The sequence below is a fragment of the Ascaphus truei genome, chromosome 8 (assembly GCF_040206685.1).
Source record: "Ascaphus truei isolate aAscTru1 chromosome 8, aAscTru1.hap1, whole genome shotgun sequence".
NCBI lineage: Eukaryota > Metazoa > Chordata > Amphibia > Anura > Ascaphidae > Ascaphus > Ascaphus truei.
In genome coordinates, this window is record NC_134490.1 from 71,688,390 (window position 1) to 71,715,738 (window position 27,349).

The 27,349-nt window shown below is 45.4% G+C and overlaps 1 protein-coding gene across 1 annotated transcript in view; it reads left to right on the top strand.

The window, feature by feature from the left end:
- Positions 1-27,349, top strand: part of LOC142501951 (alpha-2-macroglobulin-like) — an 80,553-nt gene that overhangs the window by 35,402 nt on the left and 17,802 nt on the right. Inside the window, exons 13-16 of the mRNA XM_075612581.1 lie at positions 710-776; positions 1,610-1,755; positions 3,871-4,020; positions 4,648-4,812. Of these exons, the coding sequence (XP_075468696.1) occupies positions 710-776; positions 1,610-1,755; positions 3,871-4,020; positions 4,648-4,812 (528 nt within the window). The remainder of the gene's footprint in view (positions 1-709; positions 777-1,609; positions 1,756-3,870; positions 4,021-4,647; positions 4,813-27,349) is intronic.

Below are 27,349 nucleotides of genomic sequence, written 5' to 3' on the forward strand. Positions count from 1 at the left end.
TAATATTCCTACATTTATACATATACATTATACTGTACTGGCCCACTGGGTATTCTGGGAAATCTTGGGTGGATCTTCAAGGTTCAGACTGGACAAGCATCCCAGGATGAGTGGGAGGTTCCCAAAATCTTGGGTGCACTGGGGATAGTGGCCAGATTTCCCACGGCAGCCTGTGAGTGCAGCTACAGGGAGAGTTGACCTGCTCTCTATCTATCAGTGTATGTATGTATTAGTGTATGTACTGTATGTATCGTAGAATGTATGAGTTAGTGTGTGTATGTATTTGTGTATGTACTTCTGAGTGCAGGTGTATATGCATGAGTGAAACATGTATGTATCAGTGTGTATGTATTTATGTATCAGTGTATCTATGTATTTATGTATCAGTGTGTATGTATGTATTAGTGTGTGTATGTATTTCTGAGTGCAGGTGCATATGCATGATGAAACATGTACAGTATGTCCCAGTGTGTATGCTCAGTGCAGGCCCTATTATAACTATTTTGTTGATAATGTCCCTGTAGTGGACGCTGCAATCTGTTTGTAACTGAAGGCCCCTAACCCTGACATCGGTTCTGTCAGTGTCACTGTGTCACCCTGTTATGCTGCGGGAGGGACAGATACATTGGTTCTCACTTTCCCTATAATTTATTACCAGAACTGGTGCTATGGACAGCTCTGTTATAATCCTTTGTGTCTCTTCTGCCAGGTGACCGCAAAAGGAACTTTGCAGGATTATGGAAATTTAGAAATACCAATAAAAAGTGAAGAAGACGGTGAGCGAATAATATATTTACCACAGTAACCATGACATTTATATTATATACTGCTTCCCCACACTCAGAAATCTGCCTCCTGTATCCCACACCCAGAAATCTACCCCCCTCTCCCACACCCAGAAATCTACCCCCTCTCTCCCCCACCCACAAATCTACCCCCTCTCTCCCCCACCCAGAAATCTACCCCCTCTCTCCCCCACCCACAAATCTACCCCCTCTCTCCCTAACCCAGAAATCTACCCCCTCTCTCCCCCACCCAGAAATCTACATCCACTGTGTATTTTGTGAGAAATCTTTACTTCTTTCCCTGACTTTGTTAAAAAAAAACAAAAAAAAAAAACGTTTCTTCCCCCCTTCTCTCCCTGCCCCCCCTCCCCCTATTCCCGCTCTCTCACATTCTCTCCAATATTACAGTGTTCTGGGCAGTGACTCACATCTCCTAATCTGAGTTTGGGCCTTAATTTGTTGCATTTATCTCCATGCTAGTGGAACCCTGCAGAGTATTACCCCAATCACCTCTTCCCTTCCTGCAGACTAGTCTCAATCCATTGTCTCAAGCCCTACGTGCCCTACAAAGTCAGGTCCTTCTTACCAAACCGTCAGGAACTATAATTGGTTTAGTGTGGAATTATCTTCCCCTCCTTCTCTGCACTCTCTGAACTCACCCCCACCTCTCTTTTTTCTCTTCCACTCTATTTTCTCTCCTTCATTCCAGCTGTCCTCCCTCTCAGAGTGCGGTCCCTCTTCGTGTCTATATCAGTGCAGGTGTCTCCCTCTCTTTCTCAGTTGAAAGTGAGCTGTTGTCCGTTTCCCACTTTCATCTCTCTCAGTCCTGCAGGGTGAGGTTTCTCTCCAGCTCCCCCTCAGTGTGGATGTCTCTCCGACTCTTCGCGCCCTCGTATACATTTTACTCCCAGATGGAGAACTTGTGGCGGATTCTGCAAAATTCAAAGTGATGAGATGTTTCAAGAACAAAGTGAGTTCGGGGAGAGACTGTCACAGGGAGACACAAAGAGAGAGAGTGTCCCACAGGGAGAGACATAGAGAATGTGTCCCACAGGAAGACAGAAAGAGAGCACGAGTGTCCTACAGGGGGAGACAGAGAGCGAGAGTGACACCGTGAGAGACATAGGGGCCTATTCACAAAGCAGTGATAAAATCAGGGCATTTGTGCACGACTATGGGGCCTACATACTAAGCGACGATAAGCCACTTATCGAGGCCTTTACACCAAAAAAGCCTACAGCAAGCCCGATAAATCGTCAATAAAAGCCCTTTTCAGCAATTTTTTTTCAGAGGAAAAAAAACGCCTAACGAGCAGCGAGAAGCCACATATCGGCAGTTTTTCAATCTCGTGCAATTCTAGTAACCTCGGTTAGCTTATCGAGGCTAATCGCGGCTCTAGAATAGAGATTTCCTCTCAAAATCCTCACGCCAGGAAAAGTTGGCAGGAAGGTGGGGAGAAGCTGCCGATAAGCGACGAGACGGGACTTAGGGAAAAAAATGCATTTTTCCTGCTTTGGATTGATGCACATGAATCCCGTGCAATTAAAATGCATTTACAGTCAACTTTATTGCCAAAGTGGCAAACCACTAAGGCAATGAAGGGGTTAACAAACAACAGCAGCTTTATTGGGGGTAGAGGGGGTGGGTAAAGCAGGTACGTGGCCCTTCACTCACCTCTGCCCCAATAAACAATACAATATGTACAAACCACCAATACACAACCCACCCACCCCCTGTGCCCCCACATAAAAGCATTTAACAACATTTTTATACAAAGTAATTATGTATTGCACATTTTGTTTTTTGGCACATGATTGTTACCACAGGCCAGCGGGGGCCCCAGGACACACGGGGACCACCCGGAGGTCTCTGGGCACCTGTGGGGACCACCCAAGGACACCTCGTGGGGCCCCTGGAAATCTGCGAGGACCACCCGTGGCCTCTAGACACCTGCGGGGTCCACCCAAGGACTCCCAGACACCCTTGGGGCCCCCGGACACCCACAGGGTCCACCTGGAGGACTCCAGACACCTGCAGGAACCACCCGTGTGGCCCCAAGATGCCCACAGGGACTACCCAGAGGCCCCCAGACACCTGCGGAGACCACCCTAGGACCCCCGGACACCCACAGGGACAAACCGTGGGACAACCCGGGGGCCCCCGGACACCCGTGGGGACCACCAAAGGACCCTTGGACACCCGTGGGGCCCCCGGACACCCGAGGAGACCATCCAGAGGCACTAAGACATCTGCAGGGACCACTCAGAGGCCCCCTCTGGCCTCAGGATTGATACCAGTGCTGGGGAAAAAAAGTCCATGCTTTAATGCATCTCTCAATCTTTTTTTGCACCAGCCTTTAGCTGGTGGCAAGCTTTTATACAATGATAAACTTATCACAGCTTTGTAAATAACTGTTAATGGCAAACAAAATGTGCTTTTGCCTTTTTTTGGCCTATGGTACGACTTTTTTGTCTCTTACTGTTTTAGGGGCGTAAAAAAGCCAATATAGCGCGATACTGATACTGCGCTGTTATCACTGCTTTGTGAATAGCAGATCAGGCAGAATGACGCTATAAGTGCATTTATAGCCCACTAAAGCACTTATCACTGCCTTGTGAATCGGCCTCATAGAGAGAGCGTGACACAAGGTGAGACAGAGAGAGAGTGTCCCACAGGGAGAAGCAGAGCACAATTGTTCCAAAGGGAGAGACAGAGAGAGTGTCCTGCAAGGACAGAGTGAGAGAGAAAGAGTATCACACAGGGAGAGACAGAAAGTGTGGGTAGCCCAGGGAGAGAAAGTGAAAGCGTGCAACACAGGGAGAGACAAAGAGTGTTACACAGGGAGAGACAAAGAGTGTGTGCACCCAGAGAGAGATGAGTGTGACACAAGGAGAGACTAAGAGAGTCACATAGCAAGAGAAAACGTGTCCCATGGAGAGATAGAGACACTGTCACACAGGGAGAGACCGTGAAGAGCACCTCAGATAATTACAAGTTAAGAGCGTGTGTTACAGAGAGAGAAGCCATGTCACTTGAGTGTCTCCCGGTGCGATGTGAGTGTCCAGTGATCTCTCTTTCCATACAGGTGTCAGTTGGGTTCACTCCGGATGAGGTGCTCCCGGGATCGGACGTGTCTATGCGAGTTCAGGCAGCCGCAGGATCTCTGTGTGCCCTGAGAGTAGTGGATCAGAGTGTGGTGTTGATGAAACCCGAGAGAGAGATGAGTGCTGATAAAGTGAGACATGCAGGAGCGCACACTCACATTCATATAGTGCTGACAGTGAGACCTGTATGAGTGCACACTCGCATTCATATGGTGCTGACAGTGAGACCTGTATGAGTGCACACATTCATATGGTGAAAAAGTGAGACATGTGGAAGTGCACACTCACATTCATATACTTCTGACAAATCTAGACCTGAATGAGCTCACATTAAAATAGCTCTGATGAAGTGAAATGCAGGAGTGTGCACTCATGTAGTGTGGACCAAGACATAATGCTTAACTACAAAATTAAATACAGCACTGACAATATCTTATACCTACTGGAAGCCTGCAGGCCATCTCAGAAAGAGGAATGATATTACAGTCTGTAAATCTCTCCTTTTTTCCTGTCTCTCTCTCTCTCTTCATCCTAACTCTGTCTTTCTCCTCTTGCAGTCTCCCTTCATCTCTCACCCTCTGTCACTCTTGTTTACCCCCTCTCTCTTTTCCTCCCCACTCTCCCTCTCTCACTCTATCTTTCTCCACCTCTCTCTCACCCTGTTTGTCTGTCTGTCTGTCTGCCTCCCTCTCTCTTTCTCTGTCCCTTTCTCTCTCTGACCTCCCCTCTCTCATCCTCTTTCTCTTCCCCTCTCCCAGGTTCACAAGCTCTTCCCGTCCCCTGATTCCGGAGGGTATGATTATCGGGTTCATGATAATGAGCCTAATTCATGTGACCGGGACCCTTCCTTCCCTAAAAGACCCTCACGCCCCAGACATTCTTGGTCCACGCATTTTGATGCTGATGTATACAGCTTGTTTAAGGTTAGTGCGTTCTCACTTTACTTTGATCCTGGTGGTAAAATACCTAGGAGTTGGATATGAAGCTGAGCTCCCTACAATTTCAGCATTACTTCCCATAGCAAACAAAAGGATTTTGTGAACCGGTTGCCTTAAACAAATACAAACATATGTAAATGTAACGGTTTTTGTGAACTGGCCTGACCCACCCAATCTTACATTGGCCCCTGTGGTCTAACCAGTCCCCATTACAGTGTGATAGTGTCTGGTGGTGCACCTGTTGGCAACAGGACTCCTGAGTCTCCCGCATGATGGTGTATGGGGAGGACCCGTCCAGACAGGCAGCTGGGGTAGTGTGCTTGAGTCCTACCTATATCCAGTGCAGCGCCTCCACCTCATCAGGATCCCGGCGTCCGCTTGAGGATGAGTCTGATGAGGAACTCCTCTGTGGTGCTCCTCTCTGTGCAATGACTTCACACTTGCACACGAGAGTGTTGTTAATCAGATGCATCTTTATTTGCACGGTGGGCCAACTGCCCTCCACAATGGGGTGTATTCAGCCCTCCATGGTTCAGCTGCTTCCCTCTGAAAGGTCCCTCCTTTTCTAATGGAGTTGCTTCCACCTCTCCCCTAAGGAAGATTCACCAGCTCCTCTTTGTCTGCCTTGTGCTGCCAGACTCACAGCTCTGCATCAGACTACTGCAACAATGTTGCAGACCTCCATGTGCCTCTTACTGAACAGAGGCAGTCAACAACAGGAACTCAACTAACTTTAAACAGTGCTGTGTCTTATATCACCTAGGAACAGGCACATCTCTGATGTCACTAACCGTGGACACACAGCATGTTGTCACTTCCTATGGGACATATGACACCTCACCAGGGTGTGAGGGCAAACCTCCATGATAACTACTGGCATTCCTGCATACTTACCAGGTTTACTGCCAGTATGAGAAAGAGATATGTACACCAATTTTACACATGGCTACATAAATATGTTAATTGTATCATTATTATCATTTATTTGTAAAGTGCTAACATGTTCCACGGCGAGGTACAACTGGGGTACAGAGTGATGTAAATAACAAACAGGCTGATATACCAAATAAGACAAACAGATACAGAAGGTAACGAGGGCCCTGCTCCTGAGGGTTTACAATCCAGAGGGAATAAGGGGGAATGTTGGAACAAAAGGTAAAGTGACTGTTTGTTATGTGATGGTGTATGCCTCAGGGTAGAATATTCTCCGGACGCACAGCTGATCCCATTAAGGTTTGGGTGTAAGGATGTTAGGGGATGTTAGTGTGCAGTTTGCTCCAACCGCACAGCTGGTCACAATAGGGGGGAGGGGAGGTGGAAGTTAGAGGTATGCCAGATAGGCTTCCTTTTCAGGGTGTTTTTAAATGTCTGAATGCTGGGGGTGAGTCTGATGGTACATGGTAGAAAATTCCAAAGGTAGGCTGCAGCACCGTAGAAGTCATGTAGGTGGGAGTATATCGATGCTCGTCTCCGATAGGGAGCGGAGCCGCAAAGATAAGGTAGGGGTATATGATCACCGACGAGCCATGGGACTGAGTCTTGTTAGAATAGTCATACTCAAGATGCAGGCAGAAGTCAAGGCAGGTGGCAGAGATGCACGGTCGGGTTCATAGGCATGAATTGGCAACAGCGAATCCATAGGCAGAATGACAGGTAACATGGCCAGAGCTGCAGACAAACAGAAAGCTGGAACAAGACTCAGGAACAGGACATGTACACAGGAACCAGGAACAGGACTAGTATACTGGGACAGGGCACAGGAACAGACAGGATCCGGGAACACATGGAATAGAATACCATGCTCGAGCAAGGACTGGATGTAACTGACTGCTATTTAAAGCCCTGGAACAGGTGCAGCGAAATACCAACTCCAAGAAGAGGTTCGCCAGGAACCAAGATGGCTACAATGGCCATGTAAGAGCAAGTTCCAGCAAAAACCTGGACCGGAACCCTTACAAGGAGTGAGAGGCGATAATAAGGCAGGAGGAAAGGTGAATGACATGGGCAGAACATAGGGTGCATTTAGGGATATATTTGAAGATGAGAACTGAGACCTAAGGGGGCAATGTTGTTGAGAGCTTTGTAAGTCAGATCTAGGGTTTAAAATGAGATTTTATAGGATATAGGAGAAGCCAGTGTAGGGATTTGCATAGTTGCGCAGCAGAAGTGGAGTGGTGAGTGAGGTAGTAGAGTCTGGCATCAGCATTTTGGATGGATTGGAATTGAGTCAGGCGGACAAGGTGAATAGAGGTGAAAGGAAAAATAAGCGCAAATTAATCAATGAAAATAGTGCAATAGTGATAGGTGATTAAATAATTATGAGGATGTGGTGCAGCTCCCAAAATGAGACAAATTCCCTTGCCTCAAAACACAATACAGATACCAAAAGATTAGGGCGCAAACACAATCCAAACAAATAGTGATAGGAAATAACAATGGCTTATGCTAAACAAGGAATAGGCCCAGGGATAGGGAAGGGGGGTGTCCCTCTAACAGCGCATCTGGAAGAATAAGGAAAACACAATAGTGTATTATTGTAAATGTATATAATACAGGTGAGTGAATGGCAACTTGCATAAAGGAAATTTTTGACAGCAATATGGTATAAAAAAAAGGGTGTGTGTGTGTCGAGCATGCGTGTTGTAAGTGAAACTTCTTAGTAAATTTGACACTGAAAATGTAATTAGTAATTTTTTTTTAATGATTTTGATTGTATTGATTTTTTTCGCAAAAATTGGCAACGTTTTTCATTCAATGAGAATCATAACAATCATAGTAGTATTTTAGTGAAAGAACGTTTGACGTTTCAGTTAGAATGCACAATTTATTAAATTGTTTGTATTTGCACTGCTATATTTATATTCCGAATGGGGGAGAGGGGGAGTGTTGGGATGCTGGTTCTGGGGGGTGAGGTGTGTGGGGGGGAGTTGGTGTGCTGTGTGTGTGTGTGTGTGTGTGTGTGTGTGTATGTGTGTGTGTGTGTGTGTGTGTGTGTGTGTGTGTGTGTGTGTGTGTGTGTGTGTGTGTGTGTGTGTGGTATATAGTATTGAGGTGTGTGTACAGTATGTGTGGTGAAGGTAGATGTCAGTGTCCATGAGGTGTGTGTGGTGTTGGTGTGTCACTGAGGTGTGTGGGGTGAAGGTATATGTCACTGAGGTGACGATAAAGAAGGTGCTCAAAAGCGCTCTAACAAAAACCCAGAGCTTAATACATATAATTAAGTGCAAATTAATTAGTGTCAAAAAAACTCATATAAGTGACAGTGCATAAATAACACAATGTAAGTGACAATCTATGGTGATCTATAAGGTGCAAATCAATAAAGGGGCTTAGCAAGCACACTCAACCCTTGGTGGGAGACCGTTTCAGAAGTCTTGTATGTTCAATTCTTTCCAAAAAGGACCAGAGGAGCGACTCTTGCAGCCAGGAAAATAGAAAACACCACATAGTACAGCAATGTTTAAATGGGGGATACAAAGGGCTACTCACAGTAAAGCAGCCAAAACTGAGCAGTCATCCAACCCCATAAGTTGGATGACTGCTCAGTTTTGGCTGCTTTACTGTGAGTAGCCCCTTGAGAGCCCCACACTATCACTGTATCCCTCATTTAAACACTGCTGTCCTATGTGGTGTTTTCTATTTTCATGGCTGCAAGAGTCGCTCCTCTGGTCCTTTTTGGAAAGATATGTCACTGAGGTCCCTGTATATAATGCAGTCCGAAAGCAGAAAAATAAGAAATTCAGCACTCGTGCTGCAGATGTACGGTTTGCTGGAAGCACTAATCCCCTTGCAGCATGTATGTGGAGCGTCTCCCCAACTGACTCCTAAAGCAAGGTGACCCCCGGAACGGAGGACAACTTGTGATGAAAAGAAGAAAATGCACACAGTGCGCACCAGGTATTAAAATAAAGTCAAAATATTCTTTAAAACAAAAAATGACTGAGGGGATCCAACCCCACCTCAGTACACATATGCACTAGATCCGGGTGAATGCAACAAAATATGACAAAAAATAACCACACACAATATGAGATGTAACTACTTAGACTAGATCTAAACACAACATTACAAACATTAAATGAATGAATAAAAAGACATTGTTGTTCAAAATTACGGATACATAGACCCAGATATAAGCTAAAAATGAAGCTGAACAACTGCCTGAGTCTGAAAGGGGGAGACGGAGACTTACACTGAAGCCCCGAGCGGGTCCCGCTGGTAAGCGTACAAGGGTCCGGCCCACGCCACCGCAGAGATGTCACCACCGCACGAGCTCCTGACGAAGCACGTAGTGCGAAACGCGTAGAGGTCATGATAGGTCACCCTGCGCGTATGCTGTTAGGCTGAGACGGCGCTTGCAGGGAGCTCGTGCGGTGGTGACATCTCTGCGGTGGCGTGGTCCTTGTACGCTTAGACTAGATCTAAACACATCTCATTTTGTGTGTGGGTATTTTTTGTCATATTTTGTTACATTCACCCGGATCTAGTGCATATGTGGGGAGGGCCCTGCTGGAGAGAAGAGAGGGGGGCGGTGCTAAGGGGATGTATGTATATGTGGGTTTTAGCGGCCTGCTCTGCACATGCTCTGGACTTACTGGATGACTGTGCTCAGGCAAGGTCGCGCAGAGGCAGATGATTTGTAGGTTGCAGCTCCCCCCTCCTTCAACAGCGCTCCCTGCCTCTTCATACGGCCGGAGAGGCTTCCTCCGTTCCTGTGCATGCGCCGGGCAGCCTACTCTGCACATGCGCTGAACCTACCAGCTGACTCGGCTGCACGCTGTATCTGCGCATGCGCAGACCACCAATTGAGTGTGTTCATGTGCAGTAGCCTTCTTCCGTTGCAATTTGCGTTCCCATGAAGGAGATTTGCACCCATGTAATTTTGAAATGTGGGACTGCCAGGTAAGAAGTTTCACTTCAAAAATGGTGGGTCTGGTGTGGGGACCCTCCTGGTCTGAGGCTCACAAGGAACAGGGTATATGTGATGCTCGGAAATTGTGACCAGTCCCTTAAATGGAATATCCAAATTCATAAGTCCACAATGGGTTAATCCGAAAAGCGATGGAGTGCCCCCAATGAAGTTGATTGTGAACTGGTGGGGATAAGTGTGCTAGTGGAGTCGGCTTGACATCCACAACCATGAACACAGTGATACCCAACCAGTATAATAATAAAAGGACAATGTCCGTGATAGACAGGAATAAAATAAGGCACTGCGGCACTATACCCTCACTATCCAAGGGGCACTCTTGTCGTCAGCGGCGTGCAGTCCATCCGTTGTAGGTACTTGAAGATAGAGAGTGTAGATAGGGCACAGCCAGGGATGTCCTGTATATTACGTCCAGGAAAAAGAGAGAAAAACAGGCCACTCCAGGAGTAACAAAAAATAATTAATTTATTGCATGCTGGACATACAGCAAAAATGGACTAAGTAAACACACCTACGCGTTTCGTACACGAGGTACTTTATCAAGGTGACAAAGGTGTAAAATAGCTGCCTCTTTATACCTACCGTAACTGCCTCTAAACAAATGCGGTTCCGCGTCATAGACCCGCGTCGCGCAGAGTCACAGCGACATGACACGCAGTCACTGGCATCTGCGCAGAATCGCGGAGATAGGGCGCGCGCAGCCATAGGTAGCTAGGAAAAGCACTCTGAGCTGGTCTTAGCTGATTGGAGGGTGTCACTTCCTATCTTGTTGAAGCTCACCCCTCCCACATTTAAGTGGTTAAAAGCTCATTCCATAGCATCTACCACTCTCAGGGGAACTTACTTGCTTGCAGTATGATTGTGACAAATCTAATACAGAGTGCTTTTCCTGGTAATGTACAGTTTAATAAAAGCTTCAATCAGACTTAGAACTATGCAACTAATTTTGACAGATTTATTATAAATCATTCTTCCTGGTAATGCACAGGCTATTAAGAATTTATATTCGTGTTAGGGACCCTTGAGATGTGGTCTGCCTTGTAGTGGCTCAGGGGCTTACAACACTTTGGCCAAAATGTTAAACTAAAAGACCATTTTATTTAATAGATATCTATACATATATATTTAGGCACTGTACCGTGTATAAGTTTCACTGGATGTGCACTGAGATCTGTCTGAGTTTCATGTTCTGTCTCTGGTTTTAAATATGTTTTTATATATAACACCAACCGGTTTCCTGAGCTCCCCGCATTTCTTAACTACCAGCACCATTAAGAATCCAATAGGAGGGTTCATCATGGGTGGAAGCAGATGAGACACCAGTTACAACTTATATTTATCATTTATGCACAGATTATTGCACTATTTTATATTATTTGAGTGTCACTTTATAATACCACTTAATATCACTTTATGTTAATATTTATCACTAGAGCGCCGGGTGATTTCATTTTCACTGCTCCAGGGATATCACTGGGACACCGCAGGGACAATTGCCCAAGCGCTGGGATACTGAGAAGTGTTATATATAAATTGTTTACATCTGTGTTAAGGTCATAGGGCATTCACCTCTCACCCTATTATTCCAGGGGTACGACCTGGCCCTTCTTACCCCAGTTTTCCTATATATAAAGAAAAGTTAACCCCCAATGTCTGTCTGGTTTGATTTTTTTTATTTCCTACACAGTTACAGCATTATGGGTATGGGGAGGTGCACTCAGCCCACAGGATGCAAAGCCAGTAAACCCACTCAGATGGCTATTTCGACCTTTTGTATCTCATCAGTGTGAGGCTGGTTGTACTGGGTTTGCAATATGAAGCTTGTTGGTTGTACTGGCTTAGCAATTTAAGGCTGGCTAGGTTTCACCACATTTATCTAAGTTATCTAAATGTGGTGAAACCTGCATCTTATCCCAGGCTGTGCTGAAAAGCTGTGTTAAAGCAGCGAATATTAGCTTAAGGGTTCAATGTAAAAATGGATTTAATGCAAAAGGTGAAACTGTGTGCTAATTTGCATGTCATTTCCCCAAATCCCTTGCTGCAATGGAAGCACTGTATGCTAGGTGATAATGGCGAAAAGCAGGGTTGCAGACCTGTCTAAGATGTGAATGTGCTCACGTTTGGTATTTTTGTTTGCTATATGCTATTACTGTGGAGGTTTCTTGTCGCCTTTTTCACCCACCATAAGTTAGATATGTATATGTATGTGTGTGTGTGTGTATATATATTGTGACAAACGGCTTACTCAGGGGCTCTGCCGTCTGTCCGGGACTGCTAGAACACGGTCTTTTAGGGTAGGAAAACAATGAGGCGTACCGTTCCTTTAAGCAGGCTTCTGCCTGGTTTATTCAGTCCCAGGCACTGAGACTGCAACACTGAATACAACAAAGCAAAAACAAAAGCAAAGCAAAAGCCTGCTCATCTGAGCAATAACTAACCCAGGTTCACCCTGACTGAGGTTGGGGCGGCTTGCCCGCTTCCAACAAACAAAAATAAGGAACTTTACCAGTTAACACAGGAACATAATGATTTACCCTGTTTGGGGAAAGGCTTTTCCCTTTTCTGCTTTCAGCAGCATTCCTGCCTCCAGTCTCCTGGGGAGAGGGGAGAGGAACCAGGAAACCAGCTTTAAATACCTGATTTCTAGTTCCCTGATGAAGCCATTTATTGGTGAAACGCGTAGGAGGAGGAACCAGGGGTCTGCGCTCTCACTTGTCCTAGTCACTGAATCAGCTAGCACTGCTACGTGCTTTGGAGAGAGCAGCGGTGTTTTTACTATCAGCGTGTCTGTCTGCTATCCAAGCTGCGGAGGAGGATCAAACAGCCCCTGTTACAGCCAGGAAGGGTTAGTGTGTCACGTCCGGAAGTGACATCATACCCGGAAACCCGGTGGGCTGGACACAGTCGGTCTCTTACATCTGAGACTTGGAGGAGCTGGTTGGGGAGGAATCTACGCGCCGTTCTGTAGCAACCATTGGAGGTTGGGTGAGCACATTAAACATTTGGTTCACAAACAGCTTTTTATACCCCCCCCTACACTAACATTTCCATCCCCCCACGATTTGTGCATTCATCTGGGGCTGTTACTCTGGTCCCAAGACTTTTGATCTTGCACCAGGTTTACTTACATGTTGTCATCCCTCTGACTTTTTTTCTGCAACAGCCGGCTATGATCGCCGCTCACTAGGGAATCAGCTCATATGGACATTAGTTATTATTGCTATTATTATAACAATTGTTGTTTATTGTCTATTATTATTTTGTGTTATATATTCATAATAAAGTTGTCATTTTACCATCACCCGTTTTACTGCGCTTCCCAATTTTTTTTTTTTTATTATTTCTATTTAGCAGGACAGGTGACAGAAATCAGGCAGCAAACAAACTCTGGTCTGGATCCATCACCCCTCAGTTCCAGCACCTGCCAAACTGTGGGATGGAGTGCATGCATTCTGAAGCTGCACTTTCCCTCCTAAACAGGATAGAAGCTGTCCAGTATCCTGGGAGCCCTATATGTGGAATTTATTACCATCCCCTGGTTTCTGTCACAATATATATAAATATATATATATATATATATATACTCACACAATAGAAAAAGTCACAGGCGCAAGATAATTGTATGCTACTAATATACAGGTTAAATAGACTAGGGATAATGCAAATGACCATGAGATGAAGTCTAAAGTAGCAGATAAATCAGGCATGTAGGATACATAAAATCCTCTCCTTCCAGCTGCTCTGTTTGGCGATCTGCCCTTGGTCTTTGCGCGCTGATACAGGTCTTCCCACAGCTGCCTGCAGGTTTCTCCCTGCTAACCCGTAGTCTCGCAAGATCGCGAGTATGACGTCACGATGTAAAGTCCGTCAAAAACGGGGATGCAGGGGATATCAACACAAAGTTCTTAGTGTATAATAGATACTGGCAATCCAGAGATTGGGGAAAGCTATAGAAATAATCTTTGAGCCTAAACTCCAATGACATAACCATCATGCCCCTATTTCTGTTCTCAGCATCATGGCCCATATTTACTAACTGGTGCTATTCTATAAGACACCTTCCAGCGCTGGAAGACACCCTACAGCATATTCAAATGTAATGTAATGTGTTTTTCAGCACCAGACAATGTCTTATGGACTAGCATCATTTAGTAAATATGGGCCTAAGTCACTTACTACAGCTATAATTGACAAACAAATAGTCTTAAGTAGTGTTTTTTTTAATATCTTTTTTTATTCAGGTGTATACATTTACAAGTCATACAATTAGGTACATGTATTGGTTTTTCCCGTCGCGTTACATCAGTATACATACATGTTTATTTGTTCAAATCTATACATACATATCTCTATATATTCATGTACTGCATAGCAATTATGGGGAGAGGTTGCAGGAATTCTGTTTCATTTGCTGCTATGGATCCTTGCAATGGACTCTTGATAAGTACCACCTGATTTTTCCATTTTCTTTATAACTTGGGCTTCTAGCAGCCCTTGGCCCTCCTTCAAAACTGGGAGCACTTAATAAACTCATCGCCAACAGGCGGTAATTCTATTTGGATCTTCTCTATCTGTTTTGTTTACTAGGATCTATTTGGTTTCTGTTTTTTGGATTCTAGATTTTAATATGTTTGTTTTATTTCTTTCTTTGAGGTGGGGGGGGGGTAGTTTTTGTGGGTGTTCTTCTAGTTCTGGTATCTCGTGGAATTTAGTCTGGTCCTTTTTTGGGAAGGATATTATAATTAATTCCCATTTATTTCGGAATTTAGTTCCTGAGGTATTCTCTCTCTGGTTTTCATTTATTTTGTCGATAGTTATGAGCTTAATTAATAGGGATTTAATTAATTCCATGTTTGGGGCTTCTGGTTCCAGCCATTTCATCATGATCGCCTTCCTAGCAGTTAGGAGGATCATCTCTGTTGGAAGGAGTGCTTTGTTGTTTCTATTTATCCTAATTTGCAATGGTTCCGTGTTAGCGAATAGCATGGGTAGCGGGTGTTTTTCCCATTCCACGTTTGTCACAGCCTTGATAAATTTTAATATCTGATCCCAGAACATCGAGATTTTTTTGCATTCCCAGAAGCAGTGTTTGAGGTTAGCCCTCTCTTGTCTACATTTGGGGCATTTAGTAGTATCTATGTCTACACTTTTCACCTGTCTCATAAAAGGTATATATGCTCGGTGCATAATTTTGAATTGCATCTCTCTCCAGCTTTCAGAGACTATTAATTTACGAGTTCTGGTGTATCCCATCACCAGATCTTCCATAGTCTGCACTTCCTCAAAGTCTTGTTGCCAGGCTTTTACATTTTTGCTGTTATTTTTTTCCATTTCCATATCTCTGATTAATTTATATATTTCTGCTAAGGAGTGTTTAGGGGTCTTGTCCTGCAAAAAGTGGCTGTCTAAGGTGTTATGTTTTAATATATGTTTTTTATAGTCGTGAAGGCTTCTGCCATAATTTATCAGTTGGATGTATGAATATATTTGATTCTCAGGGAGATCGTATTTAGTTGCCACTGCTTGGTAAGACTTAAAGTCCTGTTTTTCCTCATTAATGATATGTCCCAGGCATTTAATCCCTTTTTTATCCCATATATAGAAATTTTTGTTATCTTTCCCTGGGGGGAACTTATTGTTTCCTAGGATAGGTAGGAATCTAGAGGTCGAGTGAGATAAGTTGAATTTTTTCCTAGTTGCTCTCCATGTCATAACTGTGTCTCTGATTAGTACATTTGACCGGATTTCCTGGGGTAATTTGTTCCACTCCATATGGAGGATCTCGGGTAGCGAATATTGATCGGAGAATTGCTTCTCAATTTCCGGCGAGGAATACCGCTCCCCGTCTAATATCCAGTCTCCCACGTGTCTCAGAATACACGCCAAGTTATATTCTCTAATATTTGGGATATTTTTTCCACCCATTTCCTTTGTCATCTGTAGTTTGTTCAGGGCTATTCTAGTTCTCTTCTCATTCCATATAATTGTATTTATCCCCTTATTTAATTCTTTGACGTCTTTATGTTTAAGTAAAAGGGGCAGGGTCTGTAGTGGATATAATAATCTTGCAAAAGATATCATCTTAATAGCACATATTCTTCAGAAAGAGGGACAGTGGGAAGGCCATCCATGACCTTAGTTCTTCTAAGATCTTTTTAATTACTGGTTTGATATTGTTTTCATATAGTTTTGTCAGATCTGCTTCTAATTTTATCACTAAATATTTTATTGGGGTTGTTGTCATTTTAATCGGTATCTTATCTCTATCTCTGGTTCCCATTGGTTTATTAATGTATAGGAATTCAGTTTTGGAGACATTGATTTTGAAGCCCGCAAATGACCCGAATGTTGATAAGGCCTCGAGTATTTTTTCTACCGATTCCTCTGGGTTTGCCAGGAACAAGAGGATGTCATCGGCAAAAATTGCTAGTCTCAGGTCTATTTTGCCCATCCTTATACCCTTGAACTCAGTAATCTGTCTCAAATAGTGTCCTAGCGGTTCTATTGCTAAGTTGAATAGCAGCGGGGACAGTGGGCATCCCTGTCTTGTCCCTCTGTGGAGCGAGAAGGGCTCCGATATGCAACCAGCCGCTATTATCTTGGCTTTTGGTTTGTTGTACAGGGTATTTAAAACTGAGGTGATATTCCCACTAAAACCAAATTTGTCTAGCATAAAGTGTACGTGGTCCCAGAGTACGTTGTCAAACGCTTTTTCGGCGTTGATAGCTACCACGACCGCATTTTTTATCTTATGTTTCTGTGCCCAGAGGATAGCTGAAATGACCTTTCGGATATTTTTTACTCCTGATCTTCCCTTTATAAAGCCCGATTGGTCTGGGTGAATGATAGTTGGAAGTATTTTAGCTAGTCTATCTGCTATTATTTTTGTAAAGATCTTAATGTCTTGGTTTATCAAGGAGATTGGCCTATATGACTCTGGCAGAAGAGGGTCTTTCCCGGGCTTGTGAATGATTTTTATATGGGCCATTTCGCTTGAGGTTAGGGCGCCTTTCCCTTCTAGGAGTATCTGAAACGTGTTTTTCAGTGGGGCGTTTATATCTTCCTTGAGTATTTTATAGTACTCTCCTGACAGACCGTCTGGTCCAGGGGCCTTAAAAGTCTTTAAATTACCTATAGTGTCTGTAAGCTCTTTGGATGTTATAGGGGCGTTAATATTCGCTAGTTGGTCTGCGTTGATTTTCGGGATTTTAAGTTTTTCAAAGAACCTTGTTCTATTTGCTAAATTGATAGTTCCTTTTTCGTATAGTTTTTCATTGTACTTTTTAAAGATAAAGGTTATGTTTTCTGGGTCTGCGGTTATTGCTCCATTTAAATCTTTTATTTTCGCAATAGGTTTTATGTTTTTATATCCTCTCATGAGGTTTCCCAGGAGTCTACCTGATTTGTTCCCGTGATTGAAAAATGTGGTCTCTCTAGCTGTATTTTTCCTGATTTCTTGTTTTTCTAACCAGATTCCACAAGCCGCTTTTTTCTGCCAGTGGTTTTCTCTGTTATTTTGGGTGTCTTTCATCTTGAGCGTTTTATAAGCTTGCCCTAACTCGCTTGCCTGGTTAAAGCCTTTATTGGCTTCCCTCTTGAATCTACTGAGGTATGAGATGATTTGGCCCCTCATGACTGCTTTTGAGGTTTCCCAGAACAATATTGGATCGATCTTGTGGGCTTCATTATCAATTTCAAACTCCCTCCACTTATTTCGTAAGAATTCTCTGAATTTTTTACTCTGTGCTAGATAGTTTGGGAATCTCCAAGTATTTGGGCTTCTCATATCTATGTTCATTTCAATTTCGATGAATATGGGGGCATGATCTGAGATTACTATTTCTCCAATATCTACTTATGATATCTTATTTATTAGCCCTTTGCTAGTTAGAAAACTATCAATTCTTGAAAAGGTCGCGTGGACACTAGAGTAGAAGGAGTATTCTTTTTCCGTAGGGTTAAAGGTCCTCCATGCATCAACAAGGGTTATTTTTATTTGCGACATATTTTTTGTTTGTATATTTGAGGGTGGAGCTCCCTTCCTATAGCTAGATCTGTCCATGAATACGTCTTGGACCGCATTCCAGTCCCCTCCCTGTATTAAGTTGGTGCCTTTATATTTAAGGATTCTTTGTGTTAGGTCTCGGAAAAATATTGGATTATGGTCGTTGGGGCCGTAAATATTACCTAGAATATATTCTCTTTCGGCCGTTTTAACTTTTGCTATTATCAGTCTGCCTGCTGCGTCTGTCTCTGTCGAGATGATCTCTACTGGAATATTTTTTTTAATTAGAATGGCGACCCCTGCTTTTTTATGGGTTGCCAGAGAGAATACACATTGTCCCACCCAGTCCCTTTGTAGTTTTGTAGATTCCTTAATGTCTAAGTGCGTTTCTTACAAAAATGCAATATCCACTCTCTTTTTTTTCAAATAATTTAGTATTTTTTTACGCTTGATGGGGTTGTTTAGTCCCTTGACATTCCAGGAAGCTATTTTTACTAGCATTTATGTATTGTTTCTTCTGTTATCTCAAGTGTTATTTTTTTATTCCATCTGTTAACTTCACCCCATTTATTTTTATTTCTAATTTTCGGTTTTAGGCTTTCCCTGTTACATAGTTACATAGTTACATAGTTACATAGTAGATGAGGTTGAAAAAAGACGTACGTCCATCAAGTTCAACCTATGCTAAATTTAGACAATGGATACTTTATCCTATATCTATACTTACTTATTGATCCAGAGGAAGGCAAACAAAAAACCCCATTAAGGGGAAAAATTAATTCCTTCCTGACTCCAAGAATTGGCAATCGGATTAATCCCTGGATCAACATCCTTCCCATGTATACTTATTTGGTATATCCCTGTATACCTTTCCCATCTAAAAAGATGTCCAACCTTTTTTTGAACAAATCTATTGTATATGCCATCACAGTCTCCATGGGTAATGAATTCCACATTTTAACTGCCCTTACTGTAAAGAACCCTTTCCTTTGTTGCTGGTGAAATTTCCTTTCCTCCAACCTTAAGGGATGGCCCCGAGTCCTTTGTACTGCCCGTGGGATGAATAGTTCTTTTGAAAGCTCCTTGTATTGTCCCTGAATATATTTGTATATAGTTATCATATCCCCTCTTAGACGCCTCTTTTCTAATGTAAATAAATCTAATTTAGCTAGCCTCTCCTCATAAGTTAGAATGTCCATCCCCTTTATTAATTTGGTGGCTCTTCTCTGCACTCACTCTAGTTCCATAATGTCTTTTCTTACAATTGGTGCCCAAAAATGTACTCCATATTCAAGGTGTGGTCTTGCTAATGGTTTGTAAAGGGGCATAATTATGTTTACTTCCCTTCCATCCATTGCCCGTTTGATGCAAGATAAGATCGTGTTTGCCTTTGAAGCTACTGCATGACATTGGGCACTATTGCTAAGCCTGCAGTCTACAAGCACTCCTAAATCCTTCTCCATCAAGGATTCCCCCAATATATCTCATTTAATTTGTAAGTCGCCTTTTTATTCTTGCATCCCAAATGCATAACCTTACATTTATCTGTATTAAACCTCATTTGCCATTTACCTGCCCACGTTTCCAGTCTCTCCAAGTCCTTCTGAAGAGAAATTACATCCTGCTCTGATTCTATTACCTTACACAATTTAGTATCATCAGCAAAGATGATCCCAACCTCAAGGTCATTAATAAACAAGTTAAAAAGCAGGGGTCCCAGTACAGATCCTTGAGATACTCCACTCACGACTTTAGCCCAACCTGAAAAAGTTCCATTTATGACAACCCTCTGTTGTCTGTCCTTTAACCAGTTTTCAATCCAGGTGCATATATTATTACTGAATCCAATTTTCTTTATTTTGTACACCAACCTCTTATGTGAAACCGTATCAAAAGCCTTTGCAAAATCTAAGTAGACCACATCAACTGCATTACCCTGGTCTAAATTCCTACTTACCTCCTCAAAGAAACAAATAAGGTTAGTTTGGCAAGATCTATCCTGCATAAATCCATGCTGACTATTACTAATAATTTTGTTTTCCATTAGGTATTCCTGAATATTATCCCGTATTAAACCTTCAAATATTTTCCCCACTATAGAAGTCAGGCTTACAGGTCTGTTATTCCCCGGTTGTGATCTAGCTCCCTTTTTAAATATAGGCACCACATCTGCTTTACGCCAATCTTGTGGTACTGAGCCTGTGGAAATGGAGTCCTTGAATATTAAATATAATGGTTTTGCTATTACTGAGCTTAACTCCTTGAGAACTCTTGGATGTATGCCATTGGGGCCAGGTGCCTTATTTACTTCTTCCTCAGTTAACCACTTGGTCATTAATATGGAGGTTGTGGCTTCCTCCTGTGGCGCTACTATTGAACTTGATTCTTCCCCGGTAAACACAGAGGCAAAGAATTTGTTTAATACCTCTGCTTTTTCCTTATCTCCAATAATAATCTGCCTATCCATCTCACACTGAAAGGGTCCTATATTTTCTTTTCTCATTTTTTTGTTATTAAGGTACTTAAAGAACTTTTTAGGGTTGACCTTACTTTCTATTGCAATCCTTTTTTCATTATCCATTTTTGCTAATTTAATTGCCCTTTTGCAATTTTTGTTACATTCCTTATAATTCTGATACGATGTCTCTGTCCCTTCTGACTTAAAGAATCTAAACGCCTTCCTCTTCTTGTCCATTTCCTCCCCTACCTGTTTATTTAGCCACATTGGTTTTGACTTATTTCTTTTACACTTATTACCCAAGGGTATACACTGATAAGTGTGCTTTTCTAACAATGTTTTAAAGACTGCCAATTTATCTTCTACATTTGTCCCTGCAAAAACATCATCCCATTGTATTACTACTAGATTAGACCTCAGTTTATTAAAATCTGCCTTTCTAAAGTTTAAAGTCTTTGTTGAACCCAAGTAATCTGTTTTTTGATAATTTATTTCAAATGAGACCATGTTATGATCACTGTTACCCAAATGTTCCAGGACTTGAATATTTGTTATTACTTCTACATTGTTTGATATGACCAAATCCAGAACTGCCCCTCTCCTGGTTGGTTCCTCAATAATTTGGGTCATATAATTATCTTTAAGCACCCCCAAAAACCTGTTTCCTTTTGTTGTAACGCTAATCTCATTGCCCCAGTCTACGTCTGGATAATTAAAATCCCCCATTATGCAAACATGACCCAGTTTTGATGCCTTCTCCATTTGCAAATGTATTTTAGCTTCCTCAATCTCACAGATATTTGGTGGTTTATAGCATACTAGCTGATATACACGGCATTGCCCGGGCGTGGAAAGGCAGGGGGCATGAAGTGGAAGGGTGGGGGGGGGGCCAAGGGGCGTGGAAGGGCGGGGAGGGCAAAGGGCAGGGGGCCAAAGGGCAGGGAGGGGCGGGGTGCCAAAGGGCAGGGAGGGGCGGGGGTGCCAAAAGGCAGGGAGGGGCGGGGGTGCCAAAGGGCAGGGAGGGGCGGGGGTGCCAAAGGGCAAGGAGGGGCGGGGGGCCAAAGGGCAGGAAGGGGTGGGGGGGCCAAAGGGCAGGGAGGGGCGGGGGGTCTAAGGGCAGGGAGGGGCGGGGGGTCTAAGGACAGGGAGGCCAAAGGGCAGAGAGGGTCGGGGGGGCCAAAGGGTAGGGGGGCCAAAGGGCAGGGAGGGGCGGGGGGGCCAAAGGGCAGGGCAGGGGGGCCAAAGGGCAGGGAGGGGCAGGGGGGCAAAAGGGCAGGGAGGGGCGGGGGGGGCCAAAGGGCAGGAAGGGGCAGGGGGGCCAAAGGGCAGGGAGGGGCGGGGGGTCTAAGGGCAGGGTGGGGCGGGGGGGTCTAAGGGCAGGGAGGGGCAGGGAGGCTAAGGGCAGGGAGGGGCAAGAGGGCAGGGGGGTAAGAGGGCAGGGAGGGAGGGGGGCAGGTAGAGAGGGGGGGGCAGGGAGGGAGGGGGCAAAGAGCAAGGGGGGGCAAGAGGGCAGGGAGGGAGGGGGGCAAAGGGCATTGGGAGGGAGGGCAGGGGGGCAAAGGGTAGGGGGAGGGAGGGCAGGGGGCAAAGGGCAGGGGGGGCAAAGGGCATTGGGAGGGAGGGCAGGGGGGGCAAAGGGCATTGGGAGGGAGGGCAGGGGGGCAAAGGGCAGGGGGAGGGAGGGCAGGGGGGGCAAAGGACAGGGGGAGGGAGGGCAGGGGGGCAAAGGGCAGGGGGCAAAGGGCAGGGGGGCAGGGGGGGCAAAAGGCAGGGTGAGTCAGGGATGCGTTAAATAACCCATTCCCCTGCGTTTCCTCACCTTGCACACAGCCGCGCTCCTCTTCCTACGGGTCCCGGCCGCCCTCCTCCTCCACCTCGGGCTTCTCCGCAGAGAGGCTGAGACGCTCCGGTGAGGAGGTGCTGCGCCTCCCGTGGGGAGAGGCGGCGACAGCCGGAGGAGCGGCCTGTGTGAGGGGAGAGCCGCGTGCTCTGTGTGTGGGGGGCGGAGCGCCGGGTGAGGGAGTGGCCTATGGGTGGTGAGAGCCGTGGGGAGGTGAGAGTCCCCCGCTGTGTCCCGGGCGCTCGCTCCACTCCCCCGCTGACTGTAGCGGCGCCGGGGGGGGGGGGAGGGGAGAAAAAAGTGTTGGAAAGCGGGAGACCCGGGGAGAGGAGGAGGTGCGCGCGGGTCCCGATGAGCTGTGTGTGTGTGTGTGTCGTCACTCCGCCTCAGGCCAATGAGAGGTGTGCGGGGGCGGGCGGGCCAAGGGAGCAATCTCATTGGCCTGGCCCAAGGTCCAATCTGATTGCCACTAGGGACACAGGGAGGGACACAGGGAGGGACACAGGGAGACACATACAGACAGACAGACAGGCAACGACACATAGGACACTTTGAGAAATATATAGTAGATTCCCACAAACATTTTCTTTATACTTTTACCTCCACTGCTAATTTCTATCCACAAGTTCTCTACATTTTCATAATTTCCTTCATAGACATCATCCCTTATAATAGGTTTTAGATCTGGTTTAACATATAGACATACTCCACCTCCCCCTCTATTTGTTCGATCCTTTCATCTATTCCATTTAGTTCATTATCTGTTTCATTCCCCTCCCCATCCATCCTAGTATAAAATCTCCTCCAACCTTTTTAGCATTCTCCCCCCTAGCACAGAAGATCCCTCTTCATTGAGGTGCAATCCGTCCCTAGAATATAGATGGCACCTCTCAGAAAAGGAGTCCCAGTGCTCTAAAAACCCAAACCCCTCCTTCCTACACCACTTTCTTAGCCATGCATTAACCTCCCTGATCTCTGACTGTCTCCCTGCGGTAGCGCATGGCACTGGTAGTATTTCAGAAAATACTACCTTGGAGGTCCTTGCCTTAAGCTTTTGGCCTAGATCCCTGTAATCATTTTTTAGGACCCTCCATCTTTCTCTAACTTTGTCATTGGTGCCAACATGTACCAAGACCGCCGGGTCAATACCAGCCCCCCCCAACAATCTGTCTACCCGATCCGCAATGTGCCGAACCCGAGCACCCGGGAGACAACAAACTGTTCGATTCATGCGGTCCCGGCAACAGATTGCCCTATCTACCTTCCTAATAATGGAGTCCCCTACCACCACAATCTTTCTTTGTATCTGAGCATCCTGACTCCCCACTGTGCTGTAGGAACTATTCCCCTGGCTGCTAGAGGAATTTGTCTCCCCCAGCCTTGCCATTTCTGCCCCAACATTCCCAATATCTTCAGTCAACATGGCAAATCTATTGGGATGTGTCAGCTCAGAAACAACCTGCCTCTCCCTATTGCCCCTGCTTCCCCTTCTAACTGTCACCCAGCTACCTACCTGCTCCTCACTAACAGCAACTAAGCTACCTACCTGCTCCTCACTAAAAGCGCCACTATCTGCACCACTAGTCGAAGCAAGGGCCTGCTCAGTGAGCTCTAATTCCCTTTCAAGATTGCCAATGTCCCTCAATATTGCAAGTTGCCTCTTCAGATCAACAATCTCTGATTCTAAAGAGACCACCTGCTCACACTTCTCACAGCGGTATGCTCCTAGGAACAGCTGCTCCAAGTGCACATATATGTGGCAAGATGTGCATTGAGTGGCATTTTCAATCCTGCTCATTCTAGCAACTATGAAGTTTAGAAGTACTAACAGTAAACTGTACTTCAATAAACTATACCTTGTTTAACTGCTTCGTTGTTCAAACTGCTTCTGGTTCTAACTGCACACACTTTAACCAACCAGCACTTCAATCAACCACACAGATCAATCAGTACACGCAAGCTGTTATGTTTGGGTGCTATAGAGTTTCTCATCCTATGAGAGAGATCCTTAACTTGGAACTTAACATTAACATTTCTGAACTTTGTCAACTTAATCATGTAATGCACTTCACTTTTATCCAGAGAGGATGGCCACTCTCCTTCCTCTTGTGTGGCCTCTTATTCATGCTACCGTCCTCCTTATGAGGCTTAATTACCTTACTATTAACATGTTAGACAAAAGGGTTGTATATATGTTTTTTTTTTTTTACCCATTTTGGAGTGTTAGGTTTTGCTTGGGGTTTCTTTGTGAGGGGGGAGGGGGTGGGACGGGAGGTACAAAAACAATAGGGGGGGTGGTGTGGGCGAGAGCGATGGGGGGGTAGGGGAAGAAGAAGGGGGGTAAGGGGAAAAGGGGGGGGAAAGCAGGTGTATCACTAATAGCCTGTTTCATTTGCTCTTTTTGCATTCTGCGGGAGGGGGGGAGGGGATAGGTTTGGTGGGGGGGGGCTTTGGGCTGACGCAGGTATAGGATTCCTTTAGGTCCCTTTGCATCTTCTGCATTTAGTCTTATATCTATAGCATTGTATTGGTAACAGTGTCTTTGGTACTTTTCCTTCACTATTTTTTTTTTTTTTTTTTTTCCTGATCAGTGATGTATATGTGTCATTAGGATGGGGAGGAGGGGAGGTATTGCTGGGTAGTGGGGGGGAGGGGGTGATGGGGATGGGGGAATGGGTTGAGTGGGGGGTATGTGGGTTGACATAGATAGAAGTTGTCTTAGGCTCCCTTGGGAACTATTGTGTTCATCTGTATTTCTAAAGCTGTGTCTTGGTTATAGTGGCTTTGGTATTTTTCTTTTCTGTTTTCGCTTATTCAGAGTATTATGGCAATGATATATGTATTATTGGGATCAGTAGGGGGGGGCAGTGGCGCAGAGAGGGGGGGACGAGGGTGCACACAAATAAACATTTCCTTTTACTCTCATTACATCTTTAGCATTTAACCTTGTATCACTGTGATATTTGCTTTGGTACATTTCCTTGCACAGGTATAGGTTTCCTTTAGGTCTCTTAGCATCTCATACATTTAACCTTATATCTATAACAGTGAATTGGTTACAGTAGCTTTGGTACTTTTTCTTCACATTTTTTTTGATCACTGATATATATATATATATATATATATGTCATTGGGATGGGTAGGGTGGGGAGGGGGGGTGTTGGTGAGGAGGGGGGTAGTGTTGGGTAAGGGGGGGGGTAGTGTTGGCGATGGGGGGATGGGTTGGGTGGGGGGGGGGGTACGTGGGTTGATATAGATAGCAGTTACCTTTGGTTCCCTTTGGAACTTTTATGTTTACCCTTATTTCCATGAATACTATGGCAATGAAGTAAATAGTGATGGGATTGGTAGAGGGGGGGGGGGGGTAGTGATGGAGAAGGGGGGAGGGGGGCAAGGGTATATACAGGTAGACATTTCCTTTTACTCTCATTTCATTTTTAACATTTAACCTTATATCGCTGTAGTGTTTGTTTTGGTACATTTCCTTTCACAGGTATAGGTTTCCTTTCGGTCTCTTAGCATCTCATACATTTAGTCTGATACCTATAGCATTGTATTGGTTGCAGTAACTTTGGTGTTTTTCTTCACAAATTTCTTTTGATCAGGGATATATATATGTTGTTGGGATGGGTAGGTGTGGGGGGTGGTGGTGAGGAGGGGGGTAGTGTTGGGTAGGGGGGGGCTAGTGGTGGGGATGGGGAAATGGGTTGGGTGGGAGGGTATGTGAGTTGACACAGAAAATAGTTATCTTTGGCTTTCTTTTGAGCTTCTGTGTTTACCTTTATTTCCAGGGGGGATTGTGTATGGCCGGGAGGAGTGCTGTCTCGGGGGGTGAAAGTGATCAAGCGGGGGGATGTGTTTCTCCCCTGTCCTGCATGGGCTGATATATGCCGTAGTCAATCTCCCCCCCCCCCCCTCCCCCACAACACCCCCAACCCGCCCGGCCACTGCGTCAGTCCCGGAAAAGGGATATCTCGGCAACAGCTTCACTAGGGCACCCTGGCGGGCCTAGGAGGGTCGGGACGGCTCCGGGGCCGTGAGGACCGACCAGAGGATATCGCCTTCCGCCGCGTCCCCCCGACCCCGCTCAGTACCTGACAGTTTGGGATCTCTCGTCCGCGGGGGGGGGGGTGGAGGAGGCGGGGCTTGCACAGAGGCATTCCCCTCTCCCGGCGCCCCAGATCACCGGGTAAGAAGGCGAGCGGCGGTTTCAGGGGGAGGAGCAAGTTTCCCTCGCGGTCCTCCCACCGCTCAGGCAGCTCGCCGGGGGCAGGGCGTGTCCCCGCCAGAGGATCGCCGGTCACCGGGGCCGGGGAATGCCCCGGGTTGGAAGAGGGCAGCCTTCTCCTCAGGGCCAGGGTTTTCACCGCTCTCGTCGCGCATCCAGGTAAGGTCTCGTTCCAGCGGTTCCCCAGGCATCCAAGCGGACGTGTATGTTACCGGTTGGGGGGGGGGGGGCTGGGGGGGGGGCGGGCGAGGATAGGAGTGAGGAGATGGTGACGTAGAGTCTCATCTGTCGCTGTCTCGTTGGTCGTTGTGATCTTCAGCTGGGCCCCCCACGAACAGTTCAGCTTTCTGATGGGAAGTGAAGAATTTTATACCCTCTTCCGTGAAAATCTTTAGCGTGGCCGGGTAAGTGAGGGCGAATTTTCTTTTTTGATTGTACAGGGTGGTGCATACTTTCCCCGAACTCTCTTCTTTTCTGGGAGACTAGCATAGAAAAGTCCTGGAATATCATCAGCCGGTTTCCTTCGTAGTCCAGTTGTTGTAAGTCTTTGAAGGCTCTAATGACATTTACTTTGTCGTTATAGTTCAGGAATTTAGCAATTATGGGTCTTGGTCTGGAGTTTGGTTCCCCCTTATTTGGCCCATTCTGTGCACTCTCTCGACTTTTAGGCTGTGGTCTTTGCCCGTCAGCTTGAGTTTGTCCGGCAGCCATTTTTCACAGAAGTGGAGGAGATCACTTTGCCTGAGTGATTCAGGGACTCCGATGATCCGTAGATTATTTCTTCTGGAGCGATTTTCGAGATCATCCATTTTTTCCTCGAGTATTTTGTTCTTTTTCTTCAGTTCTTCCAGGTTTTTTGTTAAAGAGCCCAGGGTTTCTTCCGTGGCGCTCACTCTGTTTTCTACTTCCTCCACTCTGCCTGCGTGTACTGCGAGATCACTTCTAAGATCTTTAATGCCTTGCCTAATTTCCGCAGAATTTGCCTCCAATTTAGGTAGGAGTTCTTTCACCACAGTCTTGGCTATTGTATTGTAGTCTATTTTTAGAGATTGGGTCTGGGT